Source organism: Capricornis sumatraensis, chromosome 2, assembly GCF_032405125.1.
Source record: "Capricornis sumatraensis isolate serow.1 chromosome 2, serow.2, whole genome shotgun sequence".
In the NCBI taxonomy this organism is placed as follows: Eukaryota; Metazoa; Chordata; class Mammalia; order Artiodactyla; family Bovidae; genus Capricornis; species Capricornis sumatraensis.
The window spans coordinates 15,124,992-15,145,862 of NC_091070.1; the positions used below are offsets into that span (position 1 = coordinate 15,124,992).

Here is a 20,871-nt window from a genome sequence, read left to right on the forward strand (position 1 = left end):
CCCTTCTGTGTCAAGAGTCAGAATGGGTTGCAACTGGCCACCTCTGTTATGGGTGCTCCAGGACCAGATGCTGAGATAATGCGGGCAGTTTCTCTGGGAGGCAATCGCAGGAAGGAAGTCAATATGAGTATGTTCCTGAGTGGACGACTGCTGTGGACAACAGGCTCAGCCTCACTGAGGACCCGGGGAGGCAGTGTAGAACGTGCCTTAGCTACGGTGCTGGGGACAAGGGCCACTGCGGCGTTTAGCCACTTCTCCCACAGTCACTGGGGCAAGTCACAGGTCCGGGTTGAGCAGGCTCTGGTGGCCAGAGAAAGCCCTGGGCAGAGCCACAGTCATGAGGTGGCGGGTTGGCACACACTTGATAGAACCCTAAGTAGGTGTGTGCGGGGCACCGACCGCTGCCTCCTTCTCTAAGTGTGGTCCATGACCAGCAACAGCAGTAGCAAGGCGGAGCTTCTTAGAATGTGGAAGCTGAGCTAGCATTTCAGCAGGGTGATTTGCAGGCACAGGAAGAGCTTGAGCTGGGCTGCACCACAGCCTCCTGGCAGACGTGGCTGAATAATCCACTTCCATCAGCACTTCGGGAACGTGAAGAGGCAGCCGAACCCCATTTAGCAAAAGACCGAGACCCGTGTGCCAATGGGACTCTGGCTCACCCTTCCCAGCCCCTTCTGGGAGGCATGTGAAGGCAGGAAGGATGGTCCCCTGTTCCCTGAAGAGTCTTCCTGATCCTGTCCTGTGACCCAGCCTGAAGGAAGCTCAGCCCTGCCTACTACCCGCAAGGAGCGTCCCACCCTCCACCAGGTTCTCCGCCTGGAAAGCTGGCAAGACCACAAGTGAAAACACCAGGCAGCATGCACAGAGGACCGTGAGGACCCCTGTTTCCTGAGTACCTACCACGTGCCAGGGTCTGACCTGGAGTCCAGGGTGGGCTCCTTCTCCACTTCACTGGCTTTCTCTGCTAGAAGCCAGTCTCATGAAGTCCCCCCTCCCACCCAGGCTACCTGATCCCAGACAGCAGTCAACAGGGCAGGGAGCTGCTCAACAGAGGGGAAAGGGGCACCCACCCCTCAGCGGGGCAAGGAGATGGGCATATGCCACCTCTGTTCCTGCCTCCCCATCTAATACAGTCTATCCTCACACAGGGCCATGGCACTTCGTGGGCGTTCAAGAAAATCTCGATACATGCACGAAAGGACCTGCCTCCAACCCCCACCCCCCCAGCCCCCATCCAGGCTGGGTGCTTCTTCCCGGGCTCCAATAACATACTGGGCTGCTCCTGATTAGGCACCCCTTATGACCAGGGGCCGCTCGCCGTCCCACTCCAGGGGGTGCCAAGGCACCAGTTCGCCACGTGGGTGCTTAGAAAATGGAGCTGTTAGCATGATCATCACCATCACTATCATTAGCACTCTTCCCCCAAGTTGTATGCAACCCTCTGGTAAATCACATTGGCAATGAGAATGTGAACAGCCAAGCTTATGGTGGACTTTCTGTATGTGTTGCTGTATTTAGTCCACAAGGTACACAGCTGGGGTTTTTACCCCCATTTTATAAGACAAACTAAGGCTCACAGAGATTTAGTAATTTGCCCAATAAATGAGCCAATACCCAAGCTCTTTGCCATTCCAGGATATGACATCCTAGGGCACAGCAGGTATACATTCTCTAAATTTTCTCCTCTAGATCTTGACAGCACAATGGTCAATAGCTGCAATCAATAAGTGTATTGATTATCAGGTTATTCTGTTTAAAGAAAAAAAAAGGAGCCTGTAGGGTTTGATTATGCACAAATTGATATCTGGCATTGAGGTTTGTTTGCTCTCCTTGCTTCCCGTTTGCTTTTCCAAGTCCTGCTCAGCTCACGAACCCAAATCCCTCCAGGCCACAGGACCCAGTGATTGAGGCCCCAGGCCGGCTCCGCCCTTATAGGTTGGGCAGGCTCTCACAGCCTTGGTCTCAGTGTAGAGATGGAAGCTGTGGTTATACCAACTCTGCTCACCGCATGTGGCTTTTGTGACAAAAGACAAAATAGTGGGGAAATGGCTGGTAAATCGGAAAGTGGTTTCAGTAGCCGAGTGAGGCCATCACTGCTGTGGCTCTGTGTCTGGGCACTTCACGTGCCACCTCCAACCCAACAGGCTCTTAGTGGACAGGGTCCCATCTGCCCCAGTTCTGAGACCTCCCTTCCCCATAACACTGCCCCACAGTCAGGGATTATCAATGACCATTTAGGGTAGAGCTGTCCAGGGTCATAGATCCTGGCTGAGGTTGGGCAGATGGTCCCCCATTTAAATGAATAGCCCAAACCATCCCCAAAGGCAGTTCATATCCTGGACGCACCTTTGAAGGCCCAGTTCAAGTATTATCTCTGCTGGGAAATCTTTCCAAACTCCCCTGGCAGAGCTGACCATGCCATTCTTGGGCTCCCTTTGTCCTTTCTGTGTTACAGCCACCAAGGTCAAAACAACTCTTCACCATTGTACACCACACACCCATCTCCCTGGTGGATTGTGGCAACTGCTGGACAAGGACTTTCGTTTATCATTGCAGTCCTGGTTCAGCACCCAACTTGTGGGAGGCAATCAAGTGTTTTAGTAAAGTGATGTGCCCATTAAAAAGAAGCCCTTCAGACCAAAGAAACAAGAGACGGTCCAGGTCTGATCCTTTCCCCAGCTTCCATTTGTCTCTCCAGCCTCCAGAAACTTACTCTCTCAAGGCAGCCCATTCCTCCTGAAAATTTCCCCTGGTATTGACCTAAATTCTGTCCCAGATCACTTCCTACATTGCATTCCATCCCACAGGATTACCTCCCTTCCACAAGACAACCCTTTGACTTGAACATCCTTGGACACCCTCCTTCCATAGCCAAGCGCCCTTTATTTCCTACATTGGTACAGTGTCTTCAGGCCAGTCACCTGCTCGCCTTCTATGCATTTGTCTTTATTGATATGATCTGCTCTGCCCTGAGAAGATTCAGCCCCTCAAGGGCGGAGACAGTGGACAGAGATCTGAATTCCTTGGCACTCGGCCCAAACAGACATTGGTCTCTGTTTATACTTACTATCTGCCAATGCGTGTGTTTTTTCCCTTGACTCTGCTGCACATATTTAGTGAACAAGAAGCAGCCCCTTCCCAAGAGGTAATGGAATGGACTGGGTTCTCATCCAGAGAGATACAGCAGCATGCTGTATCAAGAATCCTTTAGCGGTGGATCACCAAATTCTACCCATTGGGTCTAGGAGACATTCTTAGTCGTCTACCCAATTTTCATTCCATTCCCCCTTTTCCATGCTAACAGGATCCAGATTTTCTTCATAGACACAATGAGCCCTAGCTAGTCCGAGCAATTTTGTTTCCGACGTTTTCGGTCTCCCTGGTAACCAAGGCTGGTCATATGGCCTGGTTCTGGGCCATGGGACATAAGGGGAAGCCCATGGTGGGAGCTTCTGGCAATGGTTTTGCTTTTCTGATAAAAGAGACATTGTTGGTGCAGCTCTTTTTGCCTTTCTTCTGCCCTGACCTGGAAGATGAACCCTAGAGCTGTGGCAACTACCTTGCAACCACAAAGCAGTCATGTGAAGATACCAAACACCAGAGAAGAAAGGCAGAGAGAGCCTGAGCCCCTGACACTGTGACCGAGAAGTCTGGGCAATCGCCCATCTTCAGACTTCTTGTTTGGTAGGGCAATCAATCTCATTTATCGACGCTAAAGCCACTAGCAGTCAAGTTCTCTGTAACTTGCAGCAAAAAGCAATTTTCACTGATACGATGAGCAATTACTTTTTAAATTAGGATACTTAAGTCTTTACAAACAGCAAATGGAAAGAAAATAAAGGTGGGGATTTGAACCTGAAATGAGAGTAGACTTAACTGTTTGTGTTCTTATATCAGTGAAATATATACAAGGCAGGCTCAGGGAGCATATTAAAATAGTAAGTAATTTACAGTTACTGTCTGGGATTATTAGATTGTATCACCTTATTGATACTTTCTGAATTTAAAAAGGCATCAATAATATTCTCAGGTGAAGTATACCAGATCTCCAAATACTATAATAAATACTTATCCTTTGCTTTAATGACTGTTCAGTACAGTTTAATCCCTTAACATGTGCAGGCCAAAACTAAGTATTCATTAGTGTGGCATTTGAATACAAAAAAGTTTGATAATTACTGGAATACGTGTACCAAGAAGACTGAGGCGTTTAGCAGTGCCCAGGCCCGGATAAGAACCTGTCGCCCTTCTTGGCCAACATGGTAACCCCCTTAAATCTAATAGACATAAGTATAAGCTGAAGTTCACCTCTCCTGACCAGCTGCTCCCTGGTGCTGCCCCTGCTCTAAGTGCCGCATGTGTATTTTTTCATTTAGGGATTGCAACAACCCTATGAGGGAGCTTCTATTATTATCCCATTTACAGATGGGGGAAAGTGAGTCACTTGCCAAAGCCTCATAGGAAGGAATGCGATCTGACGCCAGAGCCCAGGCTCTCAAAGGGCCCTGAGTCACCGTGGTGGTAGAAGAAATGCATCAGTGGGGGCCAGGGCCACACTGCACGACCCTGGGGACCGTTCACCTGGAATTCCATCTGAATGGCGCCCTGGAGCTGTGCCTCCCAGCGCCCTGCAGTCTGTGTGGCCTCAGCCGAGACCGGACTCCCTCATCGCTGGTGGGGGAAATCCTGCCCGGAGGCGGTTTGAGAACCACCGGCCTACAACCGGCAGGAGACCCTGTGTGTCACAGCCAGCTACACCCCCGCACCAGCAGCCTTCTGTGCCGGCTGTCCTCAGCTGGCTCCTCTAGGCCCACCTACTACCCATGTCAGCCCTGCCCCATCGCCAGGGATCTCTGGTCTCTGGCTTCCAGCTGGGTTTGCAGTGTTTCCATCAGAGAGCTAGGAAGAGGGGTACTTAACCCTTACGCCCTCCCTGTTCGGCCCGAAGTGTAACTTTGACCTCTAAGTACAAGCCCAGTTCTCTCTGGCTTCCTGGAGCAACTCATCTCTGGTCTCTTAAGGTTGAGATGATTAAATGCTCCCTGCTATTGCTAGTCTCAGGGTGTATCACCCTCTCCAGTTGGCTCCCTGGATCCCACCCTCCCCTCTGTAAATAGTGTCTTCATAAAATCCTCTTTGGTGGCCCTGTGAGGGGACATCTGTTCCTGCCTGGCCGTGAGCAAGACAGCGGGGAGGTGGGCTGTGCTTGCTCACCGTTCCCGAGGAGCAGGGCGGAGGACCGTGTGAACAGAGCGAGTGAGCAGGTCCATGCTGAGATGCTCCATTATAAAGTCTGGATGCAGGGACTTCCCTGGCGGTTCAGTGGTTAGGAATCCATGCTTCCACTGCAGGGAGCATGGGTTTGATCCCTAGTCAGGGAACTAAGATCCCATAAGCTATGTGGTGTGGCCAAATTGTTTTTAGGGAATTCCCTCCTGGTCCGGTGGTTAGGACGTGGCACTTTCACTGCCGTGGTCCAGGTTCAATCCCTGGTCGGGGAACTGAGATCCCACAAGCCAGATGGTATAGCAAAAAACATTTTTTAAAGGCTTTTAAAAGGTGAATTTTGTTGTATATATTTTGCCACAATTAAATAATGTAATATATCTAGAGCCATTGAATTATACACTTTACCTGGGTGAATTATATCTCAATATAGTAATCATATATAATTACTACCTGCTTCAAAGAACTGACTCATTTGAAAAGACCATGATGCTGGGAAAGCTTGAAGGCAGGAGGAGAAGGAGATGACAAAGGATGAGATGGTTGGATGGCATCACCGACTTAATGGACATGAGTTTGAGTAAACTACAGGAGTTGGTGATGGACAGGGAGGCCTGTCCATGGGGTAGCAAAGAGTCAGACACGACTGAGTGACTGAACCGAACTGATAGTAATTATATCTCAAAACAGTAATATGCCCAGTACACAGTAGGCACTTAATAGGAATCTCTTTCCTTTCATCTGCCTAGGAAAGTGGTAGTATCTGCCTTGAACTACCTCATGGGAAGAGAGAGAAACACATCCCCTTAGTTATAACTGCTGTGGGTCAGATGTGTTAAACAAAACCTCTCAAGAAACCAAGATTCAGAGACAAAGAATACTGTGCCCAAGGGCACACAGTACCAACACAGGTACCCCCCCCCCCCGAATGTGCTCAGCTGAGGCCATACAGTCCCCAACCCCCAGGAGCCTCATCCCTGGGTTGGTCTCCCTACACTTGCAATGCCCAACCCCACTTCCCAGCTCAGGGCGCAAGAAAGAGCAAAGAAGCTGCTGGGCTGCTCTGGGAAGAAACTGCTTGAAAGTGGTGGGGGGATGGGGGGGCTCCCCCAAGCCCCTGCCTCATCTGCTGACCTCTCCAACCCACTGCAGGCATGTCAGAGCAGCCAGGGCTGACGGCTGCTGCGCCCTAGATCAGATGTCCACTTGCTGACTTGATAAGATCAGGCTTCTGACTTTTTTCTTAATGGAAGTAAATAACTCCTGCACCCCCCCACCCCTCAACTCCCCGCTTTCTTCTCCAATGCCCTCCCTAAGCTGGCCGAGATCCCAGCCTTTCGGAAGTAAAAATAGCGGAGTATGCAGGGGCGGCAGCAGCTGAGGGGTGGGGGTGGGGGGCAGTTTAAGTTTCTTTCTTTTATCCCAGGAACTAAAAATAACCAGGTAAAGCTGGGGAAAGCATGGCCCTGCACCTGGACCACAGCCTGTCCCTGTGACAGGCACTGAGGGTCACATTTCTCTTCCCACAGGAAACGCTCAGGCAAGGTTCTGAGCCTGGGTCTTTTTCTGTCCTGACACCGCAAAGTTGTCATAGTCAAGACCCGTCTCTTCCCCCTAGAAATCCCCACCCTGACCCGGCTTCCACCCACACACACCCAATTGAATGTCCTTGGTTTATTAATGATGTGTACAACGCTGGGCAGTTTGCAAAGCTCTTTCCACATCTCATTTGATCTTTGTCACAAAATTGAGGGAGAGAGAATATGTGATTATTACCACGCCCAAGTGAGAACTGAGGCTCAGAGGGGTCAGGTAACTCTCTCAGGGACGCACAGCCAGGAGAGGTCAGAGGGAGGATCTGAACCTTGAACTCCAAGTCGTATCATCTTTGCTCTGAACTTGAGGCCACCCATCCCGTATGACCATCAGAATGTCCTGAGAGCCTTTGAAAGACACAGACCTTAAGGGGTTACCCCCTTCAAGGTTCTGAGTCAACTGGTTCTAAGTTAATAGGGGAGATATACAGGAAAGGGTAATTTTGCAATCCTTCCTCTAGTGACTCAGATTATCCACCAGGCCCGGGAAGCATTGCACTAAACCTGTTTTATATGGTCCTTTTGTCTAAGCAGTGTTCCTTCCAGGAGACTTAGGTGTTGGCTCTCTACCTATAAGTTCTACCAAACTATAGCTGACCCCTCTCCAGAAAGAGAAACAATCCCCTCTAAAGGTGATAGGAGGACCCTGGGCTTCGGAGGGCCCAGGGACTGTGGGTCAGGTGGACGTGCTGATGCCCACCTAGCAGCCTCGCAGAATGCCCTAAACACTCATCCACAGCCCCTGCACAATCTGGGCTCCCTTCAGCCACCTGTCCTGCAGGGGTTTCTGGGTGACAGGTGATCTCACCTTGCTGTCTCAGGCAGGACAGCTATCTTGGGCTGCCTTTCACCCTGATGCCATATCATAATATGAAGTGTGCCTCGCACTTGGCTCCCTACAAGCCCAGAGAATGAAACCTTTGTCACATGAGTGAATGTTCCTCGATTCTTTGTCTCGTCACAAAAAAAGGTTTGGAGTGACAGACGTTAAAGCCCCCTCGGCATGTCACAACTCTCAGGTCTTGGATAGACCGTGTTATAGCTCTCAGGTCTCGAATGGACCACGTTACAGCTCTTAGACAAATCAGTGTTACAGCTCTACTTTATTTAGAAGATGGCAGGAAAATCCGTTTTCAAGGCGTGAGGGCACGTCGATCTAAAGACACGAGGAGAAGAGCGCCCCAGCGCGCGGGGGAAAGAGAGAGCTAGCTTGGGCTCCTCCTTTTATACGTTTCTCTCTCCCTGGGCCTGTCCTATGTAAACGGGGCCAGCCAGGAGTGTTGTCTGTTTCACCTGAGGTCCTCACTCAGGTCCTCGGACCTCCTTTTGTTCCATTTCCTTGTTTCATTTTCGCGGGCTTTTCCCTTGTCTTGCAGCCACCGCCATTTTGGACTCCTTTCCCCTGTCCTACCTGTCTAACACCTTGCAGGTGGATAAACTCCCACGCCGCCTAGCTCTCCAGGGCTTGTGCCAGCCGCTCCAGAGCGGGTGAGATGGCACCGGGGGATGAGGCCCTAGCTTTCTGCCTTTTAAAGAAGTGTCCACTCTCTTGCTGCTCTCTCCTCCGGACCCTTCCCACCCAGAGCACTATGTCCCCAAGGACATTTCGGAAGGGCTGAGTTATCCCTGCATTTCCAGCTACCCAGAAGTCTCTAAAACTGAACACCTAACCAGGAAAAGCTGTTTCAGCCCAGTCTCTCTTTCCATTCCCTTCCTCTTCTTCCCATCTGAGGACAGGCTCTAGGCTACTGGCCAAGGCATCTACAATGAGTTGGACTGGGCTTCTTAGAAGGAATTCCTAGGACTTCCCTGGTGACCTAGTGGTTAAGACTCTGCCATGCAATGCAGGGGACAAGGGTTTGAAGCCCGCTCACTGCAACTACTGAGCTTGCGCCCTCTGAAGCCTGTGTGCCACAACTACTGAAGCCCAGGCACTCTGGACCCCACACAGCACAACTAGAGAGTCCAAGAACCACAGTGAAAGACCCCACACGACGCAGCGACTATCTCACATATCATAACTAAGACCCAGCACAGCTAAATACATTTGTTAAAAAAAGAATGAATTCCTGTATAACCAAGGAGACTAGATTCCCCCCAACTTCATTGTTTACTAGCTGTGTGGCCTTGGGCAAATCACTTGAACTCAGCTGCATTTGATCAGTCATGGCAAAAAGCTGTCAGCTACGCCACCACCCTCCATTTCCTAGTCTGTGGCAGACATTGCTAATCAATCACGGCACTCTTGCCTACTGATCCTGGGTTCTGCCTAAGAAGCCTTTCAATCATGCATTCGAGGCAGTTGCCCCACACCCTAGAGTCGACAGTTCACCTAAAAGCAGTTTGCCATCCTGAAGTCAGCTCACTGTACTCAAAAGTCAAGTCCAGCAACATCCAAGACCAACATGGAGAAGGCAGGTTAGGAATGCATTTTTACAGTAGCAGGTTAAGAAAACACGTTTTTTTTTTCTAAAAAAATTGACACAGAAATGCAAACTGTAAAGGAAAAGACTGATACATTCAATTTATTACAATTACTAACTTCTGTCCATCAAAGAACTCCATAAAGAGAAGAAAGCTGTAAATGAGATCTTTATAATACCAGCAACTGCAAAAATGACTAATAAAATGGCCAGAATATATGGAAAAATTGGGGACAGGCTCAGATAAGCACCTCACGGAGCACAGCCCTGTGCTGGGAAAGATTGAGGGCAGGAGGAAAAGGGGATGACAAAGGATGAGATGGTTGGATGGCGTCACTGACTCAATAGACATGAGTTTGAGCAAGCTCTGGGAGATGGTAAAGGACAGGGAAGCCTGGTGTGCTGCAGTTCATGGGGTCACAAAGAGTTGGACACAACTGAGCGACTGAACAACGAGAACAGCATATTGTCTGTGGCCGTGTTCACATGACAACAGCAGAGTTAAATAGACAGAGACCTTTCGGCCCACAAAGCCAAATGTATGTATCCAGCTGACTCCTATTAACACAGAAATGAAAATAAATGAATTACAGAACCACGCAACAAGAAGCATTCATCTCAGAAATACTGACTAAAATAACCAAGATAGAGAAGAATATGTATAGTATAATTTCATTTAAAACTAAAAAACATATGATTCAAGATACAAACCTATCATAAAACTACAAAGAAAGGCAAGGAAAAATAATGTGAAATCAAGATAATAGTTGCCCCTGAAAGTAATGAATGGGGGCTCAGACACTGAGGGAACCTCAAAAGTAAGGGTAAAATTTCTTTTTCTTAGATAGTATGGACAGGACCAGTATTTTTCCTACTTTACACGTGTTTTTGGCAAATAACAATGCTTGTCCTTTAAGATATGTTCTTTTCTTTTTCCATGCTGACAGTTTTAGCCAGACATATGGCAGTCCCAGCTAAAGACTACAGTTCCCAGACATCCTTGCGTAGATGTGTGGCCATGTGACTAGATTCCACCAATGGGCTGCAAATGGAAGAACTTGTACCACTCCAGCTCCAGCCATTGGAATGATTTGATGTAGGGTTTACTTCCTTTTGGTTGTCTGGGGATGGGGATAACTGGGTCCACTTGCTAAGGATGCTAAAGCTGCCTAAACAGTTCTGGATCACCCTTGACTCTTTGGACTCTTGACTCTTTCTCTATTTAATGAGAAAGAATTAAAATTCCATCTTGCTTAAGTCTGAGTTTTTTGTTTTGAGGGAGGCAGTCTATCTGCACAGAAGTTTAGACTTACTTTAACTAATATAATATACTGTAAATATTTCTCTGGGTCTACTAGATGCTTACTTTTTAAGGGACTGTTTTGCTTGTTTTTGTTTGTTTTTATTTTTAAAATGGATGCATATAGTAAGTGCTGTCAACTCTTCAGGAAAGTTGCATTGAGAAAGGCAGCAGGGTAAGATAGCAGTAGCTGAACAGAGATAAAGTTTGGATCAAAGTACAGTTGTGAAAGTGAAAGTCGCTCAGTTGTGTCCAACTCTTTGCAACCCAGGCCAGAGTACTGGAGTGGGTAGTCTTTCCCTTCTCCAGGGGGTCTTCCCAACCCAGGGATTGAACCCAGGTCTCCTATATTGTAGGCGGATTCTTTACCAGCTGAGCTGCCAGGGACAGTTGTGGGTTTTCTAATTAAATTTTGTTTCTGTGCTGATGAAAATGATCCAGCAGTGAGGAAGGTTTGATGGGGCTGGAAGCAGACATGATATTATGTGAAGTCCCTGATAGAGAGGAATGCAAGTTAGAGCAGAGGTGGGGAGATGATTGACTTTTGATAGGAAAAGAAATACTTCTAACAAGAATGAAGATGGAAAACAAGTGGGAAGGTTTGTGGATTCAACAGCAGGAAGTTTAGAAATTCCCTATTTAACTGTTTCTATTTTCTCAAGCAAATATGAAGCAAGGTCATCAGCCAAGGAGCAGGGAGGGAGGCTACGGGAGATTCAAAACTGCCCTCTGGAACACAGAAGAAATCAATGATTTAGCACAATGTGGAATCTCTCAAATCAATGACCAACATCTTCCTTTGTGGTACAACTCTAGGGACTTTCCCCAGTGAATGGAGAGCAAGATGAATCAGGCACTATTATCATTTCCGTTTTACAGAGGAGGAGAGGGAGGCTTAAGAAGTAAATCACCCAAGGAGCTGATAAATGTGCTACCAGGGTTTTACAGGATCTATATGACCACTGAACCTGTTATCCAATGTCCAATGAGCCAAGGCCCCGAATGAACAGTAAGAGCTCAGCACAGACAAGACCATCTTCTGTGACTTCGTTCAATCAACACAGTTTCTCAACCAGAGTCATCAAGTCATCGAGGCTGAGTGGCCCCAGGGGTGAGGCCACACGGGAAGATATTGGGCGCCATCAGCTAGCTGTGTGTGCCTGTGCATATGTGCCTGTAGGGTGGAAAGTGGTTCAGGGCGATACAAACATCCCTCAGAGTTCCTGGGCTCTAGTTCAAAACTGTTCTCTGAAGTGTTCAGGAGTTGTTTTGTTTCAGAACACTAATGTATTTTAGAAAAGAAAGAGAATTTTTAAAGGCAAGTCATCTCTCATCCTCTTTCTTCATTCATAGGGCCAGAGAAATGGTATTTCTGGCATGGGCTAGAGGCAGGAAACTCTATAAATACAAAGCCATTAAATCCCAGGCAGCGGGCACCCGATCGGGGCCGCCTTTTAATTTCCTGACATGAGCTGGCCACTAACCCAATTACCCAGAATCCCTGGAGGAGCCCTCTGCCTTCCCAACAAGCACAAAGAGAGTGAGAGCGTATTGCATGGACGGCAGCCCAGCTTTCACGGAAATCAAATGTCTTTTAGAAAACACTTGGGGAAAGGCAGGCCAGGGGCTGAGGGGAGGAGGAAAGGGAGCGGGCCTGGGAGGCTGGGGGCCTGAGGGAGGTAAAGTGAGGTGAGGAGAAGAAGTTTGTGGGGACAATCTCTGCAGGGTGATTTGCTGAATTTCCAGATGTGTGGGGGTGGGGGTGGGGGTGGGGTGGGGTGCTGTGAAATGTAGCAAATGGCTTTCCAGGTTCTCCTGGCTTAGGGGCCATGAGGCCACACCCTCACCCATCAGGGGAGACTGTCTCCACAGTCGTCCCAAGGCAGCCCCTCTCATCCTCACTTTAGACCCCAGATGGGGTCTGCCCAAGGCAGATGCTGCCTCCAAGACTCCCACCAGCAAATCCAGGAAGATAATCAGGGCAGCTGGACACCAATACACCCCACCTAACACAGTGGTCAGATTTTCAAAAAGTTGAGTGCAAACGAGACCATCTTTGAATCAAATACTGTTTAAATGTACCGGGGAAGTGGACCTCTTAAAGCAACCCCACAGCGGATCTTACTAAGGAATTGTCCTATCTGGGCCTCACCTTGGCCTGGCAATGGAGAACAGGTTTCAGCATCAACACCCCTGCTCCACAGGTGAAGAAACAGGTGTGTGAGAAACAACAGACACGGCAAGGACACCTCAGAGTCAGGAGAGGATGTGGGCACCAACTCCCAGCCCAGAGCAGATTTTGTATTCGGTTTCTTATAGAGAATCAGCACCCTTTTCCTTGAAGATACAGATTTTCAAACACTGGGTTAAAGTGAGACAGACCCTTGGACATCACCTAGGTTCCACAGCTGAAGCTTCCAGAGCCAACAGCAGCCTTGAGGCAGAGGCTGAGCCAAAGAAAGCCCCACTTCTTACTTCCCTGGCAGGTGCTAGGGCCCCCGCCCCCCAAATCACATGGCAACCTCTCAGTTCATTTTACTTAAGAAAGAAAGATTGTAAAAGGCAACCAGAGCTGCTAGATACAAGAGGGAAACAGGTGGGGAGGAGGGGGGAGGTGGCCTTCCATTCTCCACTTTCCTGGGCCCCTCCCCCAGAAGACCCAGGAGCCCAGAGCCTGGCTCCCCGACACCCGAGGCCTGCCATGGAGCCTTGAAGATGGCAGGCCACCTTGGGGAAGACTGGAGTCTGCATTTCAGGGTCAGGTCAGAGTCTGAAAGGAATCAGAGGGAGGCAAGGAGTCTGACTCTGGGGACCTGGGCTCCCTGCTCATGGTGGGGGCCAAGGTGGAGGGGGGTGGCACCCCCCAAACAAAAGCAGGAGCCAGGGCAGCTGCCAAGAGCTACTGCCTGGCAGAGACCCAGGCTCGGCAATAAGGTACGTTCCTCCTAAGGGACTGGTCCCCGTGGAGCTCCTGATCCCAGCATCTTGCCAAGGGTCAGTACCATGGGATAAGCTCAATGAGCTAAATTGAAGCCTTGGAGCCTTTGTGTCACATTCCCTCGCCAACTATGGGGGCAGGGCAGGGCCGGGGAGGGGAGCATTCTAGGGTCTACGCCTCCTCCTGGGGCCCAAGCTCCTGAGAGACCTTGAGCCGGGCCCCGGGAAGGTCACCTAACACATGTGCCCGGCTCCCGCCAATAGCTTCAGACACCCACTCTGCATGTGATCTCAGGTCCATGCTCCCCCCACCCCCAGCATCCCATGCCAGCATCCTGGGGCACACAACATCCATCTCACTCCTCTTAAATGGCTGGGCTACTGCCACCGATGGATTGCGCCCTTGGCCATCTGCTTCCTGGCCTGTGTGGATCTCCCTCATCATTCCCCTTTTCTGGAGGCCACTAGGAAGTACCCCGACTCTCTTCCCATCACTGGGTAGTCCCTAAAAAAAACTCTGTTCAAGGGTTGCCAAGTGGTCTGGGGATTGAGAGGCTATCCCCACTTTTTCCTTCTCTCTCTGTCCCTGGGACTGGCAGCCTCCCCAAGCCCTGACCTGTGCCATGGGGAGGAGACACAGCAGAGCACAGAGAAGCTCCAGGCCCTAGGCTCCGGGACGCACACCCCTCAAACCAGCGTGAGTCCTCCCACTGAATTTGAAGGTTTGTCCCCCTTCAAATTCAGGAGTATATTGACACCAATCAACTTCCTTCAGCTCCCAGTTCTTCGGATGCTGTGAAATATGCTGAGAAAAGCTATACACCCCACCCAGGAAAGGCTGCTGGACATTTGGTCCCCAGAACATCCTTACAAACTTAAGAGCAAGGAGTCTCTCCAAGGCTGAGAAAGCCTCTGGTTGGTTCCTAGCAGGATGCAGGAGAGAAGTCAGGAGACCAGTGCTAAGGCATGCCTCTGTGGACATTTGTTCACAGTTTCCTCATCTGTGAACTCCAAGATGCTCTGGAGGAGCAGAAAGAACCTGGTGCAGAAATCAGGGGACCTGGTTCAGCCACTAGCTTGAGTCCCCCCTATGGAGGGGTAGACCAAAATTGGGTAGAATCAAATAAACAGACAAGCCTTTCAGCAGGTCCAGTGAAGCCTGTTTCTAATCTAGAAAGAAGACTGACTTTTTGGTCGATTCCTCCACTCTCACTTCCCAGAGCAGCTGGCCTGTGAGTAAGGGTTGAGTGGCCTTCTCCATCTCAAAAGCGTTACATGAAGCAACAAGTAAGACACGCAGTTTAAAAGCTGATGAGACATGTCAACACTGGGGTGGTGGAAGAACTGGGCTGAGCCGAGGTGAAGAAGCCCAGATTGGAAGACAGAGGGAGGGAGTCCCGATTTCCACATCACAACAGTGTCCAAGTCATCCTACTAACAAAGCACCTCAAAATTTGGGCCCTCTGGCCCAGGGAGCGTGGAGAAGAGGCTGGGAAAAGAGCCTTGGGCTCCTCAAGGCTGGGCTGTAGAAGCCTCTCCCAGAGAGGGCCTGCATTCCTGTCCTGTCCCTTCCTCTTTTCTCCTAGCCCCTCAGGATCAGATCATCTGATCATCAGCACACACCTTTTTTCCTGCCTCCTCCCATTTCTGGAAGGATCCCAGGGCCCCAAATCATAAAACGCTAATCTGTAAGAGTTGTATCTGGTTCCCCTTCAAAGAGAGGGAAGGAGAGAAACACACACACACACACACACCATTTCCAAGTGCGCTACTCAATGAGGGTCATCAGCCTGAGTAGGTGGACGGGGAAGGTGGAGGAGAGACCAAGAGCTGTGCTGTCCTAATAATGAGAAGCACGGTCACTTTAAATTTTCTACTCGCCACCCTAAAGAAGGTTACAAAGAAGCTGGTGATGTTAATGTCATAATATGCTTTGTGTAATTCAGTATACCCAGATTATCATCATCTCAACATGTAACCTTTTAAAAATTATTACTGCCATATTTTACAGGCCTTTTCACCATCCTAGTAAGTCTTCGAAGTCTGGGGTGTGTTTTACACTTAGAAGGTGTAGCTCGTGCTACCATGCTGGATGGCGCGGCGCTAGAGGAGAAACAGAGGCACAGGACAGAGTGGGAGGGCAGGGGACAGGGGAGGGGGAACTCACTCGCCAGGTGACGGCCACGTCTGGGGCACCTGCCGAAGCAGAGGCTGACCCTGGCAGGTGAAGAGTACAGGACTTGCCATCCTCAGTCTTAAAGTCTCTGCAGCCCCACACTCCATGGGCCACTGAGCATCTCAAGCCTGCCTTCCCCGGGAGGACAGGAAGGGTACTTGTTCCCGAGGAGCGCCTTTCCCAGAAGCACCAAGCCAGCTTTCTAAGGGCCGAATGGGGCTGTGATTCCCCAAAGGACCATTGGTGGAGAATTTCCAACCTCCTGCTTCCTAACCCCCCCAACTCCCGATGGTGTGGAGAGCTCTGAGGAGGCTGGGGGGCTGCACACCTGCCTGCAGGGGGTGTGAGATGGCAACCCCGGGGATGGGGCCCTCACCTGGGCTGCAGGGAGAGACCTGTATCTGGGTGCTGCCCGGGGAGCACGTCCAGAACTTGCTGGCATCTCCCGGGGGATCTGAGCCTCCCCAGGGGAAGGCGAGTTCGCCCGGGACCCGGGCCTCGGTTCGGCCCCATGTGGCCAAAGGGGGGCTCTTACCTTCCTTCAACATCCCCACTTTGAGGCATTTCATGAAGCGACAGGCCTGGCAGGACTTGCGCCTCCGTTTCGTGATCTCACACTCGTTGGTGGCCGGGCAGCTGTACTCGATGTTGCCTGGAAGCAGACACAGAAGGGTTGCCGGGTGCGTCCGGGCCCCCCCGCCCCAACCCGCTGGCCACAGGCTAGATGGGGATTCACTGATCAGCTCACCACTCCCCACACTGCCCCCAGGTCCCCACGGGCAGTGGCTGTCAAAGGATGAAGAGCTCCGAGGTACTTTTCAGGGTGTTTCCAGCTCTCTTAAACACAGAGACCCCAGGGCCACAGGTCAGGTCGGCCAGGCAGCCACAGCTTTGAAGAACGGTCACCCAGTTTCAAACAAGCTCAGCACAAGATGTGAGGTTTTTTTAATTAAAAAAAAATATATTTTTTTTTACATGCACACAGTGCTCTATTTATTTATGGCTGCGCTGGGTCTCCACTGCTGCGCGGGCTTTCTCTAGTTGAGGCCAGCAGGGGCTATTCCCTAGCTGTGGTGCAGGCTTCTCATGGCTGTGGGCGTGTGAGATGGCTTTCTCTTGCTGCAGAGCACAGACTCTAGGCACGGGGGCCTCAGTCATTGTGGCTCGTGGACTTAGGTGCTCCGCAGCACGTGGAATCCTCCCAGACCACGCTTGAGTCCGTGTCCCCTGCACCGCCAATGGACTGTCACCCACTGTGTCGCCAGGGAAGCCCTGGTCACCCACTGACCTGGGACCTCAAAACTCACTGAGCTGACATTTTATCCAAGGCAAAGAAATTTTACCCCCCTGCTGACCGGTCCTCTGCCCTCCAGCCTGGGCCCCAACTCATGGGAAAAGCCTCTTGGCAGCTCTGAGCCCACAGGGGCCAGGGGCCTACCTCCCACATCCCACAGCCGAGGCCCAGGCCACCCAGCTTGCCTGACCTTGAGAAAAATCACTTTTCTATCACCAAGTCACAGTTTCCTCATCTGCAAAACAGTGTAATAACTGCTAAATGAAGGATCAAGCAAGACCATGGATATAAAACTTCTTTAAAAATTGTAAAGCGCGATTCAGCGGGAGCTGGTGAATTTATAAGCACAGTTCCTCGATGCAGAGGGAATTTGTGATTAATTTTCCATGTCACCCCTTAAATGAGTGATACTGATGAGTTCCATGAACCTGGCCCTGTGCCACAGAGGCTATGAGCCCCCAAAAAGACAAGAGGTGTGCTGCTCATCACGTCATCGCAATGGCCTGAAACCAGCTCCTGCCGCACAGAAGGCAGGCAAGACAAACCTGCGGAATGAACGATCGACCAAACGCTCACAGCAATTTCATGAAGTCGGTGCTCACACCATCCCGTTTACAGATGAGAAACCAGAGGTTTCCAGAGTGGTTCTGAGCCAAGTAACTGTATAAGTCTTGCTCAAAATGAAAGTGTCTGACTCTTTTGCGACCCCATGGACTGCAGCCCCTCAGGCTCCTCTGTCCATGGGATTCTCCAGGTAAGAATACTGGAGTGGGTTTTCATTTCCTTCTCCAGGGGATCTTCCTGACCTAGGGGTCAAACCCCGGTCTCCCGCATTGCAGGCAGACTCTTTACCATCTGAGCCAATAAACTGATCTTCAAATGCTCTGGTAAGGCCACTATTCCTCTTCAGGCCTCTTCCTGGGAGGGCTGACAGCACAATTAGGAGAGGCTGCAGCTGTCTTTCTTATTTTTTTTTCTTAAATATTTTTTGTTGTTGTTCATCATGAATTTTTGGCATCATTTCTTATTTTTATTTTTTGGCCACTTCCCGCGGCATGTAGGATCTTAGTTCCCCAACCAGGAATCCAACTCATGCTCCCTGGGCTGGAAGCATGGAGTCTTAACCCCTGGGCCACCAGGGCAGTCTCTGGAGCTGCCCTTCTAACGTTGGGGTGCAGCCTCTGTCCTGAGCACCCTCACTGGTCCACGTTCATCTCACAAATGTGCACTGTGCAACCGTAACAAGCCTCGAGGCCAAAGGAGAGGCAGTGGGGTTGAGGGGAGGGCAGGCGGGGGAAGGGAGCGGAACTGCCAGAGGAGCAGGGGAGGCAGGCATGAGGAAGACACAGCACGGGACCGTGCACCGCAGTGGACCGCAGTGGACCGCAGTGGACCGCAGTGGACCGCAGTGTGGTTTTGCGTTTGTTTTGCCTCCTCAGCACCCGTCCCCCTTCCCAGTCGGTGCAGTCTGCTTGAGTCTGTGGTTTTCAGAGAACAGACTCTGAACTGGCACAAACCATCTGTCCCCATGCCCATCCAGGTGCCCCCTCCTCATGGAGCAGGGATAAGTAATGCCCATCACGCCACCTGCCCGGATTTCCCTCCGGAACCCAGCTTGCCCAGCAAGGATGCTGCCTGGCATAGAGCAGCCTCTGAAAGGTCACACCCAGCCCAGGATAGGGCTCAAAAGGGCAACTCCCAGGCCTGCCTGTCCTTGGAATTCCCCACACATAACCCCTCCATTTTAGCAGTTATAATAGCCACCTTTATTGTGCACCTACTATGTGCTCCCTCCATCCTCACGATGACCCTCTGGGACCCACCGGTGCCCCATTTCACAGATCAAGAAACTGAGACCTGGGGAGCTGAAGTGAGTTACCCAAGGCCACACGGAGCCCCTGTGCCACCCCTGCCCCCCACAAGGAGCTTGAGGACCTCAGACAGGCCCCTGCACCAACCTAGCAACTAAGGTGGTCTAGAGATAGGGGAGGCTGTCCTCAGGTGTCCCGGTGCCTCAGTCTCCCCAGGTTGCATTTGGAAACCACTTACTATTGTATTTTCTGAGAACAAGCATGAACCATTTCCACCACCAAAAAATGCTTTGAGTAATGACACTGAATGAGTGAAACTCGCTCAGCCGTGTCCGACTCTTAGTGACTGCATGGACTGTAACCCACCAGGTTCCTCCGTTCATGGGATTCTTCAGACAAGAATACTGGAGTGGGTTGCCATTTCCTTCTCCAGGGGATTTTCTCGACCCAGGGATTGAACCCAGGTCTCCTGCATTGTAGGCAGATTCATTTATTGTCTGAGCCACCAGGGAAGCCCAGCCTCCCCAACTAATGACATTATTGAGCCGCAATTACAAGGTGCCTAATATACAGAGTACTCACCACAGCTCAGTGAGGATTCTGATCCTCATTTTTTACCAGTAAGAAAACTGAGGCTCACAGATGTCTGGAGCACCTTACAGATCCCTCTCATTTTTTTTTTTTTCTTAATTTTTTTTCTCCAATATACAGCATGCAGGATCCTAGTTTCCTAACCAGGGATTGAACCTGCGCCCCCTGAGTCGTAACCACTGGATCACCAGGGAAATTCCTCTCATTCTCATTCTTAAGTCCAGCCAGCACCATCTTTCTGCAGGGAGGGGGTCCAAAGGTCATCCTCTGTGGAGGATGGGAGGTAAAGAGGATAAAGATTTTGTGTGCCCCTCCCTTCTATGACCTGACCATAATCATCTCATAGGTAACTTGTGTAACTTCAGGGGAAATAACTTCAATATTCACATAAGCATGATAAAAGAGAAACAAGGAAGGGATAAATCAGGAGCTTGGGATGAACAGATACAAACTGTTATATATAAAACAGATAACAAGGACCTGCGTATAGCTCAAAGGACTATATTCAATACCCTGTAATAACCTATAAGGAAAAGAATCTGAAAAAGAATATATTTGTGTATAACAATCACTTTGCTGTATGGCAGAAATTAACACATTGTAAAAAAGAGAGAGAGAAAGGAGGAAACCCCATCCATAAACCAATTCGTCTGTCCTGGCTTAGAAGGCTCTGCAGAGTTTATCCCTGGCCTCCATCCCACTCCCCCACCTCACCTCCAGCCTCACCTTCCCCATTGCTCTACGTACCTATCAGTTCGGGGACTTCCTAGGCCCCCAGGCCTTTGCGCCTAGAACAAGCCCACCCTGCTCCCTCTGCCTCCTCGCCTCACCTGCCCGCACCTGCACCTCCAGGACCCCCTTGGGAAGGTGCTCCTTCTGTCCATCACCCGGATCACCGCTGTCTTCTCCTCCTCCCAGACCACTCCTCTCCATAGTCCCCGTGCCTGGCACACAGTAGGCACTCAATGCACACTGAGATCTGACACTGACGAGGGTTTGTTATGAAGCAGCTGCAGTTCTGCTCTTCTTATGTTGAATCTTTCCCTTTCCCAAGGTGAACATCTTCCTCTCCTATAGGTGAGAAGGTTGAGGCTCCGGTTCTGCTCTGCTCCACTGGGCTGTGGACTCACTGGGCCTGGGGCATGGGGACTCGGGCCCCCTTGAGATGTCATTTCCAGGCAGCTAAGTGTTTGTCTCAGCCCCTCGGCCAGCCCTGTCAATCCCTTGAAGGACAGATCTTGGGTTTCTCGGGGTTGTCACTCTAACCCGGGGTCAATAAGTGTCTGTTGATTTGGTACCAGTGTTCTCCCTGGACAAGAGACTAAGCATTAACAACAAGAACCTAGAGATGTTCTTGACCCTGTGTATGTGTGTGTGTGTGAGAGAGAGAGAGAGAGAAATCTAATTTTATTTATTTATTTTTGTTCTCTTCAATTTGTTTTATGGCCCCAGCGGCTGGCTGCCAGCAAACCCAGGCTGGTGGCCTTGCCTTGTAATTTCTGTAAGTGCCTTCTCGAT

The 20,871-nt window shown here is 50.3% G+C and overlaps 1 protein-coding gene across 1 annotated transcript in view; it reads right to left on the reverse strand.

Annotated features, from left to right (window-relative positions):
* ESRRB (estrogen related receptor beta) overlaps positions 1–20,871 on the reverse strand; it is a 113,156-nt gene that overhangs the window by 18,316 nt on the left and 73,969 nt on the right. Inside the window, exon 3 of the mRNA XM_068965276.1 lies at positions 16,193–16,309. Within this exon, the coding sequence (XP_068821377.1) occupies positions 16,193–16,309 (117 nt within the window). The remainder of the gene's footprint in view (positions 1–16,192; positions 16,310–20,871) is intronic.